A 22,306-nucleotide genomic window follows, 5' to 3' on the forward strand; every position below is an offset into this window, starting at 1 on the left:
AGGCCACGGGTCTGCCCGCTTGGTTGAGAGTGGCCGCCAGAGCTACATCGGATGCGTCGCTCTCGACTTGGAAGGGGAGGGACTCGTCGATTGCGTGAATCGTGGCCTTTGCGATATCCGCTTTGATGCGGCTGAAGGCCTGGCGGGCCTCTGTCGACAGGGGGAAGGCAGTGGACTGGATTAACGGGCGGGCCTTGTCTGCGTATTGGGGAACCCACTGGGCGTAGTACGAGAAGAAGCCCAGGCAGCGTTTCAGGGCTTTGGAGCAGTGGGGGAGGGGAAATTCCATAAGGGGGCGCATGCGTTCAGGGTCGGGGCCTATCACTCCATTACGCACTACGTATCCCAGGATGGCCAGACGGTTGGTGCTAAACACGCATTTTTCCTCGTTATAGGGGAGGTTCAGGGTGTTAGCGGTCTGGAGGAATTTGCGGAGGTTGGCGTCGTGGTCCTGCTGGTCATGGCCGCAGATGGTCACATTGTCGAGGTATGGGAATGTGGCTCGCAAACCACATTCCCATGTGGGCAGCACGGTAGCCTTGTGGATAGCACAATTGCTTCACAGCTCCAGGGTCCCAGGTTCGATTCCGGCTTGGGTCACTGTCTGTGCGGAGTCTGCACATCCTCCCCGTGTGTGCGTGAGTTTCCTCCGGGTGCTCCGGTTTCCTCCCACAGTCCAAAGATGTGCAGGTTAGGTGGATTGGCCATGATAAATTGCCCTTAGTGTTCAAAATTGCCCTTAGTGTTGGGTGGGGTTACTGGGTTATGGGGATAGGGTGGAGGTGTTGACCTTGGGTAGGGTGCTCTTTCCAGGAGCCGGTGCAGACTCGATGGGCCGAATGGCCTCCTTCTGCACTGTAAATTCTATGAAACCGTGCTGGTCAACCATTCGGTCCATCTCCCGTTGGAAGACTGAGACTCCGTTCGTGACGCCAAATGGGACCCTTAAAAAGTGGTAGAGCCGCCCGTCTGCCTCGAAGGCCGTGTACTTGCGGTCACTCGGGCAGATGGGGAGCTGGTGGTCTGCGGACTTGAGGTCCACGGTGGAAAAGACCTTGTACTGTGCAATCTGATTGACCATGTTGGATATGCGGGGGAGAGGGTACGCATCGAGCTGCGTGTACCTATTGATGGTTTGACTATAGTCTACAACCATCCTCTGCTTCTCCCCGGTCTTCACAACTACCACCTGGGCTCTCTAGGGACTATTGCTGGCCTTGATTATGCCTTCCTTCAGCAGCCGCTGGACTTCAGACCGGATAAACGTTCGAACCTGGGCGCTGTATTGTCTGCTCCTAGTCGCGACGGGTTTGCAATCCGGGGTGAGGTTCGCAAACAAGGAAGGCAGTTCAACCTTGAGGGTCGCGAGGCTGCAGATAGTGAGTGGGGGTATAGGGCCGCCGAATTGGAACGTTAGGCTCTGGAGGTTACATTGGAAATCTAACCCTAAGAGAGTGGGAGCGCAGAGGTGGGGAAGGACATAAAGCCGATAATTCTTAAACTCCCTCTCTTGCACCGTTAGGTTCGCAATGCAGAACCCTTTGATCTCTACGGAATGGAATCCCGCTGCCAGGAAAATTTTTTGGGTACTCGGACGAATGGAAAGAAAGCAGCGTCTTACCGTATCCGGGTGGAGAAAACTTTCCGTGCTCCCAGAGTCAATCAGGCATGGCGTCTCGTACCCGTTGACCAGCACCGTTGTTGTTGCCGTTTGGAGCGTCCGGGGCCGCGACTGGTCCAGGGTCACTGAAGCCAGTCGTGGTTGTTGCATCGGGGCGTTTTCTTCAGACCCCGTGGAGCCGTCTATGCTGGGGTCCTATGCTGGGATCAGCTAAGATGGCGGCATCCATGGATCGCACACGGTCGGGGGCGGACAAAATGGTCGCGCCAATGGATCGCACGTGGCCGGGGTGGGGGGGTCACAAGATGGCGGCACCCATCCTCCCCGCGTGATGTCCGGGACCCAAAATGGCGGCGCCCGCTGAGCGCACATGGATCGTTGTGGGGGTTGAGTCTGCTGTCCCCATTCTCCCCCGGAGATTGTGGCGACCCCTCGGGACTGGCACACCGCTGAGTAGTGCCCCTTTTTGCCGCAGCTTTTACAGATGGCCGAGCGGGCCGGGCAGCGCTGCCGGGGGTGTTTCGCCTGCCCGCAAAAATAGCAGCGGGGCCCACCCGGATGGTCTGGTGCTCTGGCCGCGCAGGCTTGCGGAGGGGTGCGGGGTGCCGGGGAGTCGGTCGCAACGGGGGTCCACGGAGCCCAAGGGGCTGCTGTGCGGTCAGGGCCGTAGGCGCGGGCATTTTGTGAGGCCACGTCGAGGGAGGCCGCAAGGGCCCGTGCCTCCGTGAGTCCTAACGAGTCTCTCTCTAGCAGTCTCTGGCGAATTTGAGAATAAGTCATACCTGCCACAAAAGCATCCCTGATTAGGAGCTCCGTATGCTCGTTTGCGCTCACCGACGGGCAGTTGCAGTTCCTTCCCAATATCAGCAGCGCGCTGTAGAACTCGTCCAGCGATTCTCCGGGGATTTGCCATCTCATCGCAAGTTGGTGGCGTGCGCAGACCTGGTTTATGGGCCGAATGCAGACCCCTTTCAGCATGGTGAGCGCCGTCGGGAAATCCTCCGCGTCTTCGATGAGCGTGTAGATCTCCGGGCTCACCCTGGAATGCAGGACCTGCATTTTCTGGTCTTCCGTGGTCCGGCCGGGGGCCGTTCAGAGGTATCCTTCGAAGCATGCTAGCCAGGGTTTAAATACGGCCGCTAAGTTTGCTGCATGGAGGCTGATTCGCAGACACTCCAGAGCGATCCGGAGCTCCATAGTCTTTTTAAGTCTGCTTAATAAATTGTGGCGCAACCAATTACTCATGAGTCGAGAAGTGATGAAGTCAATCGAGGCTTTATTAAGCAAGACTAGTTCCCCAGCAGCTCAGTTACAGAATGCGGCTGCTGGGAGAACCCGGGCTCTTATACTCCGCCTTACCGGGTGGAGCCAGCAGGCGGCAGATCCAACCAGGACCCAGTGTCTGTCTACCAATAGCCTCTCGGCATCACAGGTACCATACTACCCCTAATACATACCACCACACAGGTTCCATCAGAAAGGACAACACTTCTCCCAAGCGGTTCCTTTTAAAACATCATCTGGACACCTCGGTTCTCGGTTGCGAACAGCGTCGCAAAGGCGTTCTCGGTTTGGGAGCCAGATCTCCCGGGTGCCAAACTCTTGTGTGTATCAGGGCTGAAAGGGCTGCGTGGTGTGAGGTGGGGTCGCACTCATCGTTGCGGAAGAGTCGGAACGAGTTATCTCGGTGCCAGTAATTGGTGTCTAGCTGTGTGGGGACAAAATCGGGGTCGTCAGTGTGGTTCGGTGGTCGGTGGTGGGGTTTGTTCAGGAAAGTGATCATGAAGGGATCACTTGGATCGTAGTCGGAGTCGGGTGTGGGTCCTGTTGCATGGGGATAGTAGGGAGGCGTGCTGTGGCTATTGTCTGAGTCACAGTCGCTGTCTCTGCTGCTGCAGTTTGTGGGCATTCCGGGGCAGAGTGTATATTTCGGGGGTGGAGTCAAGGTCGTGTCCATGGCTGGGCTGGACGTGGTGGGGGTTGGTAGGGTTATGTTGGCTGTGGGCAGGGTGTGGTGTGCTGCGTCGAGCATGACGTAGTGTGCGTGGTTCGACTGTGTTCCATATGCCTTCAGCTGGTTAATATGAAACCACGCAGTCTAACCATTGGGGTACTTTATTTTATAAACGGAAGGGCTTACTTTGTCCGCAATGGAATACGGATCCACGGATCCGAGTATTTTGGTGACAGGAATGTGCCGGGGTTATATACAGAGAGCATCACTTGCTGTCCGATACTGTACTCAGTTGCATGCACTGTCTTGTCGAAACAAGCCTTGCTTTGTTTCTTCCTTGTGCCCAATTTTACTGCGGCTGCTAGCTGAGCCGTTTTAACATTTTCCACTAATTGTTCTACTGCTTCCTCGTGTGTGAGGGCCGTCACTTCGGGGCTGGTCAAATCCAAACCTAATAAAAATTCTGTGCCTTTCATGAGGCGTCCGGTCATGAGGGTGTGTGGGGTGTAACCTGTGGAAGTCGAAATTGTGTTACGTATAAACATCAGCGCAAAAGGGAGGACTGAGTCCCAAGTGGTGTTGTTCTGCTGGACCATTTTTCTGAGGGTGGATTTTAGGGTCCGATTCATGCGCTCCATGATACCACTCGACTGTGGATGGTGTGCGATGTGGAATTTTTGGGTGATGCCAAATATCGTGAGGACGTTCTGCATGACACGTAATGTAAAATGGGAACCTTGGTCTGATTCAATGCTGCGGGGGAGTCCCCATCTTGTAAAGATGTGGTGGGTCAAAATCTCGGCTGTGGTTTTTGCAGTGTTTGTGCGGGCTGGGAATGCTTCCACCCATTTTGTAAATGTGTCAATCACCACAAGCACATATTTATAGCCATTCCTGCAAGGGGGTAATGGTCCTATAAAATCAATCTGGAGGTTAGTCCAGGGGCCGTTAACGGGTCGGGTGTGGCTGAGTTGAGCCTTTTTGGCATATCTGCCCGGGTTATTCTGGGCACAGATAAGACAATTTTCTATGTAATGGTTTATATCTTCCTTCAAATTCGGCCACCAACAAAGCTGCTTGAGATGGGCTGTAGTGGGATTGATTCCCTGATGTCCATGACCGTCATGGAACAAGCAAATCAATTGATTCCTGTCCTGTTCAGGAACCACATAAAGGGTGTCTTTTAACACCACACCGTCACTGTGGTCAGTGCATTTCTAAACCTCTCATAAGGAGCTGAATAGTTTCCTTTTACAATCTCCTTGAGATTGCTGTCCTGCTTCTGGGCCTCCACTAGATCCTCGATCTTTGTCTGTGAGACCTGAACTGCACTCACTGGTGCGCCTTCAGGGGGTGTCCAACAATCTCCGTGTCTGGAACCTGCTTTAACCAGTGCTTCGGCTTTCACATTTCCGGGGGGGAGGAACGATGGTGGCTGCGGACTTTGATTATCCCATAAGTCCTGTTCTGGGCTCTTTCTAAAATATGACGGAGCAATGGGACTGAGGGGAGGGGTTTTCCGTCTGCGGAAACAAATCCTCTTGCCTTCCACAGGGGCAGACATTCCGTGAGGCTGTTGCAGACATAGAGGCTGTCCGCGTATATGTCTGCTGGGCTGGGGAAGGAATCTGGGTGCTCAACTATATATGCGACGGCCGCGAGCTCTGCTGCCTGCACGCCTAAGTGTCCGGGTAGTTTTAACGATATTTCCTCGAGGGCGCGTCCCTGGGCGTCCTCGACATAGATACCGCAACCTGTTATGCGCTTCCTATCCAAGACTGTGGAAGATCCATCCACATAGATCTTTATGGGCTCACACGTGTCCGTGTGCTGGGGCTCTGAGTTGAACTATCTATCTTTCTGGGGGGTGTTTTAGCGATAAAGGGGCCTGTGTTGTGGTGTGGAGAGAAAATCTCACATTCATGGGGGGTTCCGGGGTACTGTAAATTGTCGGCTAAATATGTGTGTGTCTTTGTCCTTTTAACAGTGATGTCCCGTCCCTGCAAGAGAAGGGTCCATCTCGCTGCTCTTATTTGACTGACTGTACCGTCCTTGAACCGTCCGTCCAGTAAACATTGGGTGGGGTGTGTTCGGTGAGAATTGTGATGGGGTTCAGTCCGGTAATGTACGAAAAATACTGGACTGCCCAGAATACTGCGAGCAGGTGCCTCTCACAGGCTGAAAATCCCTGCTCCACAGTATCTAAAAGTCTGGAGGCATAAGCTACAGGCCTTAACTGGTCGTGCCATTCCTGGAGGAGCACGGCTGAAAGGGTGCGGTCTGTGGTCGCTACCTCTATGGCGTAAGAGGAAAGCGGGTCTGGAACTTGTAGTGCGGGGGCTGCTATGAGTGCCTGTTTTTATTAAAGAGTCCACAGCATCCGTATGCTGCGGAAGCCATTCCCAGGGGCTCCCTTCTTTAGGAGGTCTGAGAGGGGTGCTGCCTTGCTGGCAAAACCGTCAATGTGGTTTCGGCAGTAGCCAATCAGTCCTAAAAACGACCGGAGGACTGGAACGTTCTGGGGAAGGGGCAATTTAGCAATCGAGTCAATCCTTTTATGCTCGATCTCGCGTTTACTGTGTGTGATAATTGTTCCCAAATATATCACTTTATATATATATACATGCCTTGTGGCAGGCATGTCCACGTGTACTGCTGTGCTCTAAAGGTGAAGGCAAATTTGCACTGGCACGCCTTTGCCAATGGAATGGATCAGAATCCATTACTGACGTCCAAAACCGTAAAGAATCGGGAATTGAGTCCCTGCTTGAGCATGGTCTCGGGACTTGTGGCTACTGTGGGGGCTGCTGCGGGGGTGATTTTGTTGAGTTCCCGGTAATCGATGGTCAGTCGCCATGATCCATCGGGCTTTCTCACTGGCCAAATCGGGGCATTATTAGTGGAGGCTACTGATCTAAGTACACCCTGCTCTAACAAGCTGTCTATTACCTTGGAGATTTTTCCCTCTGCCTCTTGGGGAAATCCGTACTGTTTTGGGGGTCTAGGGTCAGGTCCTGTTACTTGTACAGAGCCAGTCATCCGTCCACAGTCGTGTCTGTGGGTCGCGAATGCTGCCCTGTTCTTTTGCAGAACTGCCCTAACCTGCTTGTCCGTACTAAGCGTGGTCGAGTTGAACCAAAATTCGCCGACGGCGCTAATTTTGTTCATATACTCTCCTATGTTGAGCGTTGCGGGGGCTCTTGCAGATTTTGCCATCTTCCAGACACACTGGTTGACTGGATCGAATGAAAGATGGTGGGAATTCATGAAATCGATTCCCAGGATGTGTTCTGCTGTGTGGGGCAGGTCAACTAAAACTACGGGGTGCTTGGTGGTTATGGTACCGATTTGAATGGGTGCAGGGGCTGTTATGTGTCCCTGCTGTGAGTGGCCTGTAAAGCCGCCGAGGATGATAGTGGCTGCAGTGGGCCACATGTATTTTTGAAACAGGGTGGAGGAATTTATTGTGGTGCGGGACCCTCCTGTGTCCCAGAGAAATTCGATGGGCTGTCCCCGAATTTTTGCTGCAACTACCGGTCGCCTGGACCTATCCCAAAGGGTGTCGCAGACCCAACTGGGGGAGCCCGTACACCGTCAGTCCGTTCCGGTCAAGTCCGTCTGATCTGAACGGGCGCTAACGCTATGAATGGGCTCTGTCTTTTTCTTAATCAGAGTGCCTGTCTGCTGGGCTCTCTGTGGCTTTTTAGGGGCAGTCCGCAGTTGTAACACTCCTATGACTTGGGTGGGGGGCTGTTCTTTCCCTCATTCACCCATGCTGGGTCGTGGTGTGTTGTCTTTACTGACTGCATATCTGCACCGGCCTGCTTTTCCTCGGTATTCTGGACTGTGGGTTTACTTTGAACAGATTGCTCCCAAGCGCGGGACAATCTTTTCACTACCCACTTCTCGTTATGGGCCTCCTCTGAGGGATCATAACTCGTACAGGCTTTCTGTCCTGTTTCTGTGGCATGGGAGATAAGGATGCGGGTCCATTTGGCCATGTTGTCTGGGAACAAATGGGCACGGTCTACGTCTCCAAAGACTGCTGCAAAGTGAATCCACAGGCGTCCAGCAAACGCTGTGGGGTGCTCAGATTTCTTTTGCCTACATTTGTTGAGGCCATCTACGAGGTCACCCCGGTTATACCCGATCGCATCCAGGATCGCGGTATGCATTTCTGCAAGGGTGCCTCCTCCTACATACTGTGGGTCGGGAAGGGCTGCTGCTACTGACGGGTCTAAACTTAAAACTGTGAGCTTTACATGCTCTCGCTCATCCAGGCTGTACATGGTCGCCTGATGTTTAACTGTGGCAAAGAAATGGTGGGGGTCTGAGGTGGGGAGGAACAGTGTGATCTTATCGCACGCGTCCCGTAATTGGGTCACTGTTAAGGGGGTGGAATATAGAAATTCCGCATCGTCCGATGTGGCTGTGCGGTGGGTGGTTACTGGGTTCATTGGAGCTTGAACTATCTGCTGTGTGGGGGGTTGGGGCGCTTTTCTCTTTTGTGACTTTCCCTGCATACATGTTCCCTGAACATATCTCTGCGCTGTTTCATTCAACTCTTCCCAATCAGGGCCGTCTTCCTGATCTAATTTTTCTCCAAAGGTGTCCTGAAAACCTTTTTGAACAGAAAGCAGTGATTGCAGCTCTGCAATCTGCTTCCGGCACTTTGCGTGGTCTAATGTGCTTTGTCTTTGTTCTGTGGTGGCAGCATGGAGTGCTCTTAATGCTGCCTTGAGGTCACAACACTGTTTTTGTAATGCCTCTACCTGTTTTTCCGTTTCTTCTTGTACCAGGACTGCACGTTGCGTGTCCTGATAGGCCTTTTCGTACATGATTGGAAGCTGCTTAAGTGCGCCAGACAAGACTGGTGAGCCCTTTTTGCGTCATCCACCTCTCCATCTTTTGCTGTCAATTTCCTTCTCAAGTCTAAATTCTCCTTTTCTACCTTTTTGACCTGACTCATCCGATGTATGCCTTCAACTTCTTTCCGGAGCGTCCTAACAACCTCCTCTGTGCCTCACAATTGTGCCAAGCAGGACACAGGACAGGGGATGGGAAAGTCAAGGAACCAAGAGGTGAAGTAATCAGTGGGAAGCGTAGCTGCTTAGGAATACAAAAAGGCACGAAAAGACAGAACTCAGGAGAGGTTACGATAGTCCCCATCCCACAAAATATGACACAGTGTCTGGAAAGGCTCAGTAAACCAAGGTCCACCACACTAAGAAAACGAAAAGGGACGGTCAATAGAGAATTAAAGGTGCTATATTTAAATGCGCGCAGTGTACGGAACAAGGTAGATGAGCTTGTGGCCCAGATTGTGACTGGCAGGTATGATGTGGTAGGCATCACAGAGACGTGGTTGCAGGAGGTTCAGGACTGGCATTTAAACATCCAGGGATTCACAACCTATCGAAAAGACAGAGAGGTGGGCAGAGGGGGCGGGGTTGCCTTGTTAATTAGGAATGAAATTAAATCAATAGCACTAAACGACATCGGGTCAGATCATGTGGAGTCTGTGTGGGTAGAGTTGAGGAACCACAAAGGCAAAAAAACCATAATGGGAGTTATTTACAGGCCTCCTAACAGTGGTCAGGACCAGGGGCACAAAATGCACCACGAACTAGAAAGTGCATGTCAGAAAGGCAAGGTCACAGTGATCATGGGGGACTTCAATATGCAGGTGGACTAGGTAAATAATGCTGCCAGTGGACCCAAGGAAAGGGAATTCATTGAATGTTTACAGGAGGGCTTTTTGGAACAGCTTGTGATGGAGCCCACGAGGGGACAGGCCATTCTGGACTTAGTGTTATGTAATGAGCCAGACTTGATTAAAGATCTTAAAGTAAGGGAACACTTAGGAGGCAGTGATCATAATATGGTAGAATTCAATCTCCAATTTGAAAGAAAGAAGGTAGAATCAGATGTAAAGGTGTTACAGTTAAATAAAGGTAACTACAGGGGCATGAGGGAGGAACTGACGAAAATCGACTGGGAGCAGAGCCTAGTGGGAAAAACAATAGAACAGCAATGGCAGGAGTTTCTGGGAGCAATTGAGGACACAGTACAGAGGTTCATCCCAAAGAAAAGAAAGGTTATCAGAGGGGGGATTAGGCAGCCATGGCTGACAAAGGAAGTTAGGGAATGCATCAAAGCAAAAGAGAAAGCCTATAATGTGGCAAAGAGTAGTGGGAAGTCAGAAGATTGGGAAGGCTACAAAAACAAACAGAGGATAACAAAGAGAGAAATAAGGAAAGAGAGGATCAATTATGAAGGTAGGCTAGCCAGTAACATTAGGAATGATAATAAAAGTTTCTTTAAATACATTAAAAACAAACGGGAGGCAAAAGTAGACATTGGGCCGCTCCAAAATGACGCTGGTAATCTAGTGATGTGAGACAAGGAAGTAGCTGACGAACTAAATAAGTACTTTGCGTCAGTCTTCACAGTAGAAGACATGAGTAATATCCCAACAATTCAGGAGAGTCAGGGGGCAGAGTTGAATATGGTAGCCATCATAAAGGAGAAAGTGCTAGAGAAACTAAGAGGTCTAAAAATTGATAAATCTCCGGGCCCAGATGGGCTACATCCTAGAGTTCTGAAGGAGATAGCTGAAGAAATAGTGGAGGCGTTAGTTATGATCTTTCAAAAGTCACTGGAGTCAGGGAAAGTCCCAGAGGATTGGAAAATCGCTGTTGTAACCACCCTGTTCAAGAAGGGAACAAGGAAAAAGATGGAAAATTATAGGCCAATTATCCTAACCTCGGTTGTTGGCAAGATTCTAGAATCCATTGTTAAGGATGAGATTTCTAAATTCTTGGACGTGCAGGGTCGGATTAGGACAAGTCAGCATGGATTTAGTAAGGGGAGGTCGTGCCTGACAAACCTGTTAGAGTTCTTTGAAGAGATAACAAATAGGTTGGACCAAGGAGAGCCAATGGATGTTATCTATCTTGACTTCCAAAAGGCCTTTGATAAGGTGCCTCACGGGAGACTGCTGAGTAAAATAAGGGCCCATGGTATTCGAGGCAAGATACTAACATGGATTGACGATTGGCTGTCAGGCAGAAGGCAGAGAGTTGGGATAAAAGGTTCTTTTTCGGAATGGCAACCGGTAACGAGTGGTGTCCCGCAGGGTTCAGTGTTGAGGCCACAGCTGTTCTCTTTATATATTAACGATCTAGATGACGGGACTGGGGGCATTCTGGCTAAGTTTGCCGATGATACAAAGATAGGTGGAGGGGCAGGTAGTATGGAGGAGGTGGGGAGGCTGCAGAAAGATTTCGACAGTTTATGAGAGTGGTCCAAGAAATGGCTGATGAAATTCAACGTGGGCAAGTGCGAGGTCTTGCACTTTGGAAAAAAGAATAGAGGCATGGACTATTTTCTATACGGTGACAAAATTCATAATGCTGAAGTGCAAAGGGACTTGGGAGTCCTAGTCCAGGATTCTCTAAAGGTAAACTTGCAGGTTGAGTCTGTAATTAAGAAAGCAAATGCAATGTTGTCATTCATCTCAAGAGGCTTGGAATATAAAAGCAGGGATGTACTTCTGAAGCTTTATAAAGCATTACTTAGGCCCCATTTAGAATACTGTGAGCAATTTTGGGCCCCACACCTCAGGAAGGACATACTGGCACTGGAGCGGGTCCAGCGGAGATTCACACGGCTGATCCCAGGAATGGTAGGCCTAACATACGATGAACGTCTGAGGATCCTGGGATTATATTCATTGGAGTTTAGGAGGTTGAGGGGAGATCTAATAGAAACTTACAAGATAATGAATGGCTTAGATAGGGTGGATGTAGGGAAGTTGTTTCCATTAGCAGGGGAGACTAGGACCCGGGGGGCACAGCCTTAGAATAAAAGGGAGTCACTTTAGAACAGAGATGAGGAGAAATGTCTTCAGCCAGAGAGTGGTGGGTCTGTGGAATTCATTGCCACAGAGGGCGGTGGAGGCCGGGACGTTGAGTGTCTTTAAGACAGAAGTTGATAAATTCTTGATTTCTCGAGGAATTAACGGCTATGGAGAGAGAGCGGGTAAATGAAGTTGAAATCAGCCATGATTGAATGGTGGAGTGGACTCGATGGGCCGAATGACCTTACTTCCGCTCCTATGTCTTATGGTCTTATGGACACGATTGCCATCGGCTTGCGAACTTTCCCTAAGCTCTTTTTGTGGATCTCGCTCAGGTTCTCCCACCAAGTATGTCCTATACTCCCGGGACCTGCTTCCTCGTTATCACAGAAATCATTCCAAAGGGGCCATCCTTTCCCTTTGAGATATTTCCTGATCTCTTCCTCCCAAATGGGACATTGTCCCACTCTACTGCTGCTGGTCGCTGCAACTGCAAATTCCTCAGGATTCATTAGACACTGCATTGCCATCTTTCCTATCCGAATGCTTCTTTTAAATTTGGAACGGGGGAGCTAAGGCGGTGCTGTAAATGCGGGTACGGCTTTCGCTACTTTCCGATATACAAACTTCCGACAGTTTTGACGCAACAGAAATCTATCAGTTTTACCTTATAGCCCTGTTAGTTACGCATGCATACACACACTTCCGAATTATGACTATTGATCAGAACTGCTTGAACACTTGTGGTTTTCTGTTTCCAATTGGATCTCTAATTCAAATTCTTGGGTTCTCCCGGAGTGGTTTTCCACTTCTAGATCGGGTCCCGTCAGGATGTCGCCAAATAAATGTTGCTAACTTTTGCCTTAGTTTAATTGCTCTGTTTTATCACCTTTGATCTTGAGTCGCCGGGTATCTTTCTGATACCGCCACGTGGTTCAAGTCCGAGTAATGATCAATAATCCAATACACCGCTTAGTAAGATTTAAATCAAAGCACATTCATTATACACAGTAATCACTACTCATGCATAAATTCTACGTCGAAGCTACTTCTACGACTAACAGGCCAATACTTAACTTGGAACTGGCCCACCAGGTCCGGGAAACAAATGGCCTTTTGTTCGGGTTCTGAGCCTGCGGGATTCGAAGTCGGTACAGATTGGTAGCTGGGAGCGCCTATCTCGTAACGAGCGTTGAAGTAAGACTTACTCGATTTCAGCGATGGCTGGACCGGTCACTGTCAAGGGTTGGTTCGTGTTGCTGAGTGACCCGGTCTAGAAGAGAAGCAGAGGGCCGATTTGAACTTGGTCTCTATTCTTATAGTCCCCAGGGGCTTCCCGCCTTTCGGGGTGGACCCTGTACCTTCCAAGTGATTGGACTTTGTCCCAATCACTTGGTTCGATTTTCTCCAATGCTGGAGCGATTCCTTGATCGATGGGCGGTTTTGAGGTGGTCGTTCACCTCCCTTTGTGTAGGCTTCTGCTGGCGCCGACGAGTCTGGGTTGGCTTTATGTATCTAAATGTTGCTCATTGTTCCCGGGGGTTGCTCATTAGTATGCAGATAGCTGGTGTTTTGTTATGCTGATGGTTGCCGGTATCAATCTTGTCTGGCCTATCCAGAGGTAAATACACACTCAACCCGCAGCTGCTTATTTGTGTCCTGTTGGCTGACTTTCCCATCAGCCTTTGCCGTTCGCCATTTTAAATCGGGAGTTAGCCATTCTAAATCGGGAGTTAGCCATTTTAACTGGCTACACTGCTGGGGTACAGTCCCATCACTCAACATGCACCCTCTGATACCTGCCTAAACAGCCTTCTTTATTTTAAAGTACCCAGAAGTGCCTGTACCAGAACAAGCACCTGATAATTTTGTCTGAGTGAGCTGCTCTCCTACTGACACCCCAGATACTGCCAGTATCTCACCCCATGGATTTCTGACTCAAATAAAGTTTTGTTGCTAAAGTTCTAACAATCATATTTAACATTTGAACATAAAAAACTGTACACACATTTCTGTCTGAGCAGGTAGTAGCTGACCCTCGTGTTCGAATTGAACAAGCATTACGAGAAGCAGGACTGCACAATACGTTTTATGCAAGAGAGGTTTTATCACAGATACCTCCAGCGAGACCTCCAAGGAGAGATATGGAATCTACTCTTTTTAAGGACTGACTTTACTCAAGGTTTGCAATATTTTTTAACTCAGTTATTTTATCATGTAAATTAGCACCTAGTTTATGTCTTCCAGTTATCTGCAACAGGTAAAACGGGTGAGTTAAGGGTGAGGATTGACACATGGAATTGTGACGTAGCAGCTATCATGGAGATGTGGTTGAGGGAGGTGCAGGATTGGCAGTTCAACATCCCGGCATATAGAATCTTCAGGCGATACAGAGGAGAGGGCTAAAGAGGAGGAGGAGGCATTGCATTGTTAGTTAAGGAGTCAGTTCCTGCAGAAAGAAGAGATGATATCTTGGAGAGGGCATCAAATGAAGCCTTGTGGTTAGAGCTTAGGAATAAAAAATTGACAGCCTCATTGCTAAGTGTTTATTATAGACCCTCCCCCCCCCACCCCCCCAGAGAAATTGAGGAACAAATATGTGCGCAATTCGCAGAGGTATGTAAAAATAATAATAGTCATTATATTAGATGATTTGAACTTTACCAACAATAATTGGGATAGTCATCGTGTTAAAGACTTAGATGAAGTGGAGTTCTTAAAATGTATGCAGGAGAACTTTTAGCTCAGTATGTCGAGGGTCCAAGAAGGGACAGTGCAGTGTTGGACCTAACTCTGGTGAATGAAACCAGACAGGTGGTTGATGTGTTGGTGGGGGAGCACTTTCGGATAGTGACCACAACATGATACAATTTAAGTTTGTTATGGACAAAGAAATAGACAAGTTGCAAAAAAAGCTTTTGGATTGGGGGGAGGGGGGTGGGAGATAGATTTTAGTAAAATATCTGGGCAAGGTAGACTGGAAAAAGTTACTTGTGGGAAAATCTACAGAAGAGCAGTGGGAGGTGTTCAAAAAGGAAATAGGGAGGGTACAGGCCAATATGTTCCCTCGAGGGTATTAGGAAAGAATGACAAGCTCAGAGAACTATGGATGACCAGAGACATTCAAGAAAAGATGAGAAGGAAAAGAAAAGCTTTTAGCAAGTACAAGGAGAACAAATCAATGGAAGCATTAATGGAGTACAGAAAGTGCAGGATGGAGATTAAGAAAGCAACCAGGAGAGGGGATATGAGGAAGCTGTGGCTGGCACAAGTAGGGAAAATCCGAAGATATTCTATAAGTATATCAATGGGAAGAGGATAACCAGGGAAAGAGTAGGGCCCATTAGGTACCAAGGGGGAAATCTGTGGGTGGAGACAGAAGATATAAGTAGGGCGTTGAATGAATATTTAACATCTGTCTTCACCAAAAGAATGTGGAGATAGCTTTGGAACTCGAGGAGAGAGACTGTGAGGTTCTTGCACAAATTGTCACAGGGAGTGACAAGGTATTGGAGGTGCTGGCAGGCTTAAAAGTGGACAAGTCTCCAGGTCCAGATGAAAGTGTCCCGGAATGATGTGGGAGGCGAGGGAGAAGATTGCAGGGGCTCTGACCCAAATTTTTAATTCCTCTTTGGCCACGGGGGAGGCACCAGAGGACTGGAGAACAGCTAATGTGGTCTCACTATTTAAGAAAGGCTGCAGAGATAAGCCAGGGAACTACAGACCAGTGAGTCTCGCGAGAGTGTTAAAGAAACTATTGGAGAAAATTCTGATGGAGAGAATCTATCTCCACTTGGAGATGCAAGGTTTCATCAGGAATAGTCAGCATGGCTTTGTCAGAGGGAGGTCATGCCTAACAAATTTGATTGAACTTTATTGAGCATGTAACCAGGTGTGTAGATGAGGGTAGAGCAGTTGATGTAGTTTACATGGATTTCAGCAAAGCCTTTTTGACAAGGTCCCAAATGGGTAACTTATAAAGAAAGCAAATGCACATGGAATACAGGGTAACTTGATAAGGTGGATTCAAAATTGGCTCAGCTGTAGGAAACAAAGGGTGATGACGGCATGGTAGCACATTGGTTAGCACTGTTGCTTCACAGCGCCAGGACCAAGGTTTTATTCCTGCTTCGATCACTGTCTGTGCGGAGCCTGCACTTTCTCCCCGTGTCTGCGTGGGTTTCCTCCTGGTGCTCCGGTTTCCTCCCACAAGTCCTGAAAGACATGCTGTTAGGTCATTTGGACATTCTGAATTCTCCCTCCCTGTACCCAAACATGCGCTGGAATGTGGCGACTAGGGGATTTTCACAATAACTTCATTGCAGTGTTAATGTAAGCCTACTTGTGACAATAAAGATTATTATTATGACAGACTGCTGCCAGTGACAGAACGCCATTGTCCTGTGGTGTACTACAGGGATCTGTGCTGGGTCCCCTATTGTTTGTCATTTATATAAATGACATAGATGACTATGTGGAGGGTAGGATCAGGAAGTTTGTGGATGACACAAAGATTGGCCGGGTGGTTAACAGTGAGGTTGAGTCACTTGGGTTACAGGAAGATATAGACGGGATGGTCAAATGGGCAGAAAAGTGGCAAATGGAATTTAACCCTGAAAAGTGTGAGGTAATATACTTTGAAAGGAGAAATTTGACAAGGACGTATTCAATGAATGACCTGACACTGGGATGTTTGAGGAACAAATGGACCTTGGCATGTTTGTGCATAGATCTCTGAAGGCAGAAGGGCAGGTTAATAGGGTCGTCAAAAAGGTATATATGACACTTGTCTTTATCAATCGGGGAATAGATTACAAAAGCAGGGAGGTCATGTTCGAGTTGTACAGAACTTTGGTGAAGTCACAGCTGGAGTACTGTGTGCAATTCCGGTCGCCACATTATAGGAAGGATGTGATTGCGTTGGAAGGGGTGCAGAGGCGATTCACTAGGACGCTGCCTAGGATCTTTTACTGAGAACTTAAATCAGGACCAATGGAATGGGGTAGAGAAAATTGTAGTAGGAAGTATGTGATTACACTGGAAGGGGTGTAGAGGCAATTCGCCAAGGCAACACAGTATGAGGTAATACAGATCTAATTACTCAAGCTCGCAAACCTTACTGAATTATTTGAAAAACTAACAAAAAAAATTAAAATGCAGTTTATGTATATTTTCAAAATAATTTGATGTGGCATCACTTAAGAGGCATTACATGGCAAAACATGTTGAATTAAGGGAAATATGGTTACAAGGAAAGAGATCCAAGGGCAGGGAATAAAAGGAGTTCATTGGAATAGAAATGTATAAGTGCTGCTCTTATTAATGATAAAATTAAATTAAAAGCAGGCTGGTCTTGTTTGCTGTATAAATAATCTGGATTTAGGAATTTGTGGAATAATATAAAAAATTGCTGATGGCATCAAATTGAAGGATGATGGCGAATCTTGACAAAGGTTAGGAAAGACCTCAGGGGAATATAGATAGGTGAACAACCTGGCTGATGAAGGTCAATTGTAGAAAAGTGCAGAAACGGAGGGAACTTGCAGGTTTATATGAAGATTATTAAAATGGCAGTACCACTAGGTAAGGCTTAAAAAATCCTAAACGAATGATGTAGAAACCAGGAGAGTAGTTCTGGGGAAAGGAATGCAAGTAGGATGTCAGAATCTGAGATTTGTGGACAGATTATGGCAGAATGGGCAGGAAGGGGGCATGGATGAAGCGTTCTATTGCATCAGCTCCACAGCCCATGGAGCCGCCCCCTAGTGGCAATGGCCACTTCCATTGATTCTGACGACACTGCTGGAGGGTTCACTCCTCCATTTACTTGGGCCTGCTTTGCTGGCACCAACATATTGAATAAAAATCCTACCTGGTTTTTGACAGTGCATCGATATAGAGACACCTTTGTTTTCTCTATTGGCACTGCTGCCAAGCTGCTGGCCATCTGATTAGGCCAGCAGCTCTGAAAGGCCCACCACCATCTTCAATTGGATGACAGGTCAAGTTGTGGCCATAATGTTCCATTCAGGATCCTGATTTGATTTGATTTATTGCCAAATGTACCGAAGTACATTGAAAAGTATTTTTCTGCAGCCAAGGGACAGTACGCACATAGTAGACAAAAAAATGCTGTCCATTTTCGAGGGCTAAGGGCCCAATTACAGTGCTAGCAGCAGGACAGCCTAGAATGAGGAAAATATCTTGCCAGAGTTAACGTTTCAGGTCAATGGCATTGCATCAGAATGGAAGCTGTCTGTGGAGAGGGAAGCTGTGTTAACGTTTCATCCCATTACCATTTTGATGAAAGGTCACATCCTGAAATAGTGGGCAGAATCCCAGATGATTGGGGTTTCGGCTGCTGGCTGAAGTTGGCGAGACCCCTGTGTCACTCTTCTCACAAAGGCCAATTACATGTTGTGGCACTCAGGCAAGCCAGTGCTGGGGCCTGCTCCCAGCATCAAAGGCCACCAGAACTGGAAATGCCTTCTGTCGGGAACTGGCAGACAATCAGAGGCTGGCAGTTTTTCTGTACTTGGGAAATGTCAGCTGCTGCTGGCACTACATTCACCTGAGGCTTTGGAGGGACCAGGTACAGGTGAGTGATGGCAGAAAAGAATCATGGAGTATGGGTTACAGGGAAAGGGGACAGAGGGTACAGCAGGCAAGGCAGGTATGACTCTCAGTGGGCCCCGCTTCCTGAAGCCGGGTCCTTCAGCCAGTCACTGAGTACCTTTGAACAAGGTGCACCTGGGCGTATGTAAGTAAACATGCCAGGGTCTTTTCGTCACACTCTCCAAATGGTGAGACCCCACTCGCCACTGGGTTAATACCAGTAGCAGGATGAGCCCTTTAAGTGGGCATTGAGTCCTCAATTGAGTTGGAAAGCTGACCAGGGGCCTTCACACCATGCACTTAATCGGGGCGGGTGGGAAGGTGGTAGGGTCCCCATCTGCCACCCTCCCATGTGATTAAATGCACCCCTGTCACCAAACTCACCATGGGGAGACTCAAGATTGCACCTGTTAACCTTATTTCTCTCTCCACAGATGCTGTCAGCCCACTCAGGATTTCCTCCCATTCTCTGTCATATTTCCAGCATCTGCAGTATCTTGTATTTTGGATTTTTAAAATCTTGTGTGTAAATGTTTGAATCCTGTTTCAGCAGGATTTGAATATGAAAGGGTTTTGAATACTGTGAATATTATTACATATTTGTTTTCATTTTCAAATATTTAGTAGAATTATTGTATTATATGTGACCTTAAGGATTTCATTAGCTGAAAGCATATTTTGTATGCAATGGTGCATATATTTCCCATATTTAGAGTGAAACATACTTTATTTTACATGAACATAAAAGCATATAAAAGTAACTACATTTACATGTAATTAAAAATATTAATTTTGCCAGATATTTAGCAGCAATTGTGAAAATATGCTAAATGGGACCTGCTATATTTAAAAATTGGGTTTTGTCATTAATGCAGCAGAAATAAATTGAGATTAGTAAGGCATTTGGCATGTCATTGATAATCATATCACAGGTAACAAGATCAATTTTCATGTACAATTTATATAACTGTAAGGTACTGAAACTTTCCTGCATTGTGAAGGTGATGTGTTGCAGTTTAAGACATGCCCACACAGAGAAGACCATTCATGGCATGATGAGTGATGCACTGGAATGGTTCCTCCAACAACAAAAAAAAGTATTAAGCTGCTTTGAAGCTAAAAGTTGAAACATTTGCTAACTTTTCAAATAACTGCTACAAATTACGGAATTCGGTGTCAATGAAAAACTGGTGTGAGAATTGTAGAAGAACAAAAGGGCAAGACCTAATGTGCCATCAGAAGAGGGACCAGCCATTGGACTGATCTTAAGAATAAGAAGCAGAACAATACTTTTCAGTGTACCTCGGTACATGTGACAATAGATCAAATCCAATCTAATTCAATCCAAGAATCATGGATTGGAATGGGTCCTTGGAAATTGTTGGAATGATTCCATTGTCACCAGAAATGCAATGACTATTGCACTTTGTGCGCCAAATCAAACCTTGAGTCCAGCAAAGATTTCATGCCAATAGCTAGTGAGCTTTATGAAAGAAAAAGGCTGGTATTGCAACAGAAGACCCAAGATTGCTCAGAGACTACCACGAGACCTTGATGCCAAAATGACCAGTTTCCAGTGATGCATCATTAAATAGCAACAAAAACACAAGTAACTGTTTTGTTTTTTTTAAAAATAATTTTTATTAGGATTTTCACAAAATATCAACAACAGAATGAAAAAGAAACCCAATAGAATTAAATACAGAACAAAGTAAAACAACCCCCGTGCCCCCTCCCCCCATACATATATAATAAATTAACACCCCGGGTTAACACAAAGCAAACATAGCAAATATATACACCCCCTCAGATCCCCCAGGGTAAATAAGCAAAAAGCTCCTGGCCACCTGGACCCCCAAGTGCCTGAAGCTCCTCTCCACCCTTTTTAGTGGGAGCTCGCCAATCCCCATCTCCTGGTCCCCTGGGTGAACCACGAACAACTCGCTCTTCCCCATGTTGAGCTTGTACCCTGAGAAATCCCCGAACTCCCTGAGGATCCTCATTACCTCCGGCATTCCCCCCACCAGGTCCGCCACATATAGCAGCAAGTCATCCGCAAAGAGCGACACCCTATGCTCCTCCCCGCCCCGCACCAGCCCCCTCCAGTTTCTCGACTCCTTCAGTGCCAAAGCCAGGGGTTCAATCGCCAGTGCGAAGAGCAGGGGGGACAGGGGACACCCCTGCCTCGTCCCTCGATGTAACCGAAAGTACTCAGACCTCTTATTCGTGGCCACACTCGCCATCGGGACCTCGTACAACAACCTAACCCACCTGACAAACCCCTCCCCAAACCCGAACCTCTTCAGCACCTCCCACAAGTACCCCCACTCTACCCTATCGAAGGCCTTCTCAGCGTCCATTGCCACCACTATTTCCGCCTCCCCCTCCCTCGCCGGCATCATAATAACGTTCAGGAGCCTCCACACATTCGCGTTCAACTGCCTCCCCTTCACGAATCCCGTCTGGTCTTCGTGGATCATCTGCGGCACACAATCCTCAATTCTCGTGGCTAAGACCTTCGCCTACACCTTGGCATCTACATTTAACAACGAAATCGGCCTGTAAGACCCACACTGCAGGGGATCCTTGTCCCACTTCAGGATCAAGGAGATCAGTGCCCGGGACATCGTCGGGGGCAAAGCCCCCCCCCCCCCTTGCCTCATTGAAGGTCCTAACTAGCAACGGGCCCAACGGGTCCACATATTGGGCTATCAGCGCCCTACTCATAATAAAGAAGTCGATCCGGGAATAAGCCTTATGAACATGCGAGAAGAATGAAAATTCCCTAGCCCCCTGCCTTGCAAATCTCCAAGGGTCCACCCCTCCCATCTGGTCCATAAACCCCCTCAGCACCTTAGCCGCCGTCGGCTTCCTACCCGTCCTAGACCTGGAGCGATCCAGTGCCGGATCCAACACGTGTTCAAGTCCCCCCCCATTATCAGGCCCCCCACTTCCAAGTCCGGGATCCGACCAACATGCGCCGCATAAAACCCGCATCGTCCCAGTTTGGGGCATACACATTGACCAGCACCACCCTCTCCCCTTGCAGCTTACCACTTACCATTACGTACCTGCCGCCATTGTCTGTCACAATGCTCGACGCCTCGAACGACACCCTCTTTCCCACCAAGATCGCCACACCCCGATTTTTGGCATCCAACCCTGAATGAAACACCTGGGGCGGGATTCTCCACTCCCACGGCGAAGTGGCCGCGCCGTTGTGAACGCCATCGAGGTTCACGCCGGCGCGGAACGGCCCCAGTCCCGACCGATTCAGGCCCTGACAATGGGCCAGGATCGGGGCCGCGTCATCTACACGTGCCAGGCCTTGTCGCCCGCGTAAAAGCGGCGCCGCATAGATGACGCGGCCGGCGCCGCATAACGGGCGTCATCCGCGCATGCGTGGTTGCCGTCCTCTCTAAGTCCGCCCCGCAAGAAGATGGGGGACGGATCTTGCAGGGCCGCGGAAGGAAGGAGGTCCTCCTTCAGAGAGGACGGCCTGACGATTGGTGGGCACCGATCGCGGGCCACCCCACATTCCAGGTGAAGCCCGGTGCAGGATCCCCCCTCGCCCCCCCACAGGCCGCCCCCTCAGCGTTCACGCACCGCCCACGACTGCAGCCAGGGGGAACCCGCCGTTTTGGCCTGGCCGCTCGGCCCATCCGGGCCTCAGAATAGCGGGGGTGCCGGAGAATCGCCATTTTCAGTATCTCCAGCGATTCTCCGGCCTGCGGCCCGCGAAACTCGACCGGACCGTTCCCGATGCTTGGGAGAATCGCGGGAGGGCGTCAGACCGGCGTCCCCGGAAATTTTGGCGGCCCAGGCGATTCTCCCAACCGGCGTGGGAGTGGAGAATCGCGCCTCTGACCTACCCACCCCTTCCTCAATCTTACCTGGTCTGCCACCTTCAGGCGTGGCTCCTGGAGCATGACCACATCCGCCTTCAACCCCTTCAGGTGCGCGAACACCCAGGCCCGCTTTACCGGCCCATTCAGTCCCCTTACATTCCAGGTTATCAGCCGGATCGAGGGGCTACCCGCCCCCTCCCCCACCGACTGGCCATAACCCCTCCTTGGCAAGCCACGCGCCCGCACCCCACGCCCGGCCCGTTCCCCACGGCGGCAGACCCCCATCCCAACCCCCTCTATTCGCTCCAGCTCCCCCTTGACCATAAGACAGATGTCAGAGGTAGGTTCTTTACTCAGAGAGTAGTAAGGGCGTGGAATGCCCTGCCTGCAACAGTAGTGGACTCGCC

General features: G+C 49.1%; 1 protein-coding gene across 8 annotated transcripts in view; it reads left to right on the forward strand.

Moving 5' to 3' along the window:
- LOC140390043 (coiled-coil domain-containing protein 148-like) overlaps nucleotides 1–22,306 on the forward strand; it is a 301,551-nt gene that overhangs the window by 263,192 nt on the left and 16,053 nt on the right. For 6 of the 8 annotated variants that reach the window (XM_072474916.1, XM_072474899.1, XM_072474930.1 and 3 more), the window contains one exon: nucleotides 13,461–13,618. In XM_072474916.1, the coding sequence (XP_072331017.1) occupies nucleotides 13,461–13,607 (147 nt within the window). In that variant the 3' untranslated portion in view covers nucleotides 13,608–13,618. Of the gene's footprint in view, nucleotides 1–13,460; nucleotides 13,619–18,485; nucleotides 18,813–19,052; nucleotides 19,673–22,306 lie in introns of those variants that run through there. The other 2 variants (XM_072474921.1, XM_072474908.1) reach the window with 2 other exon arrangements.

The sequence above is a fragment of the Scyliorhinus torazame genome, chromosome 2 (assembly GCF_047496885.1).
Source record: "Scyliorhinus torazame isolate Kashiwa2021f chromosome 2, sScyTor2.1, whole genome shotgun sequence".
Taxonomy (NCBI): Eukaryota; Metazoa; Chordata; class Chondrichthyes; order Carcharhiniformes; family Scyliorhinidae; genus Scyliorhinus; species Scyliorhinus torazame.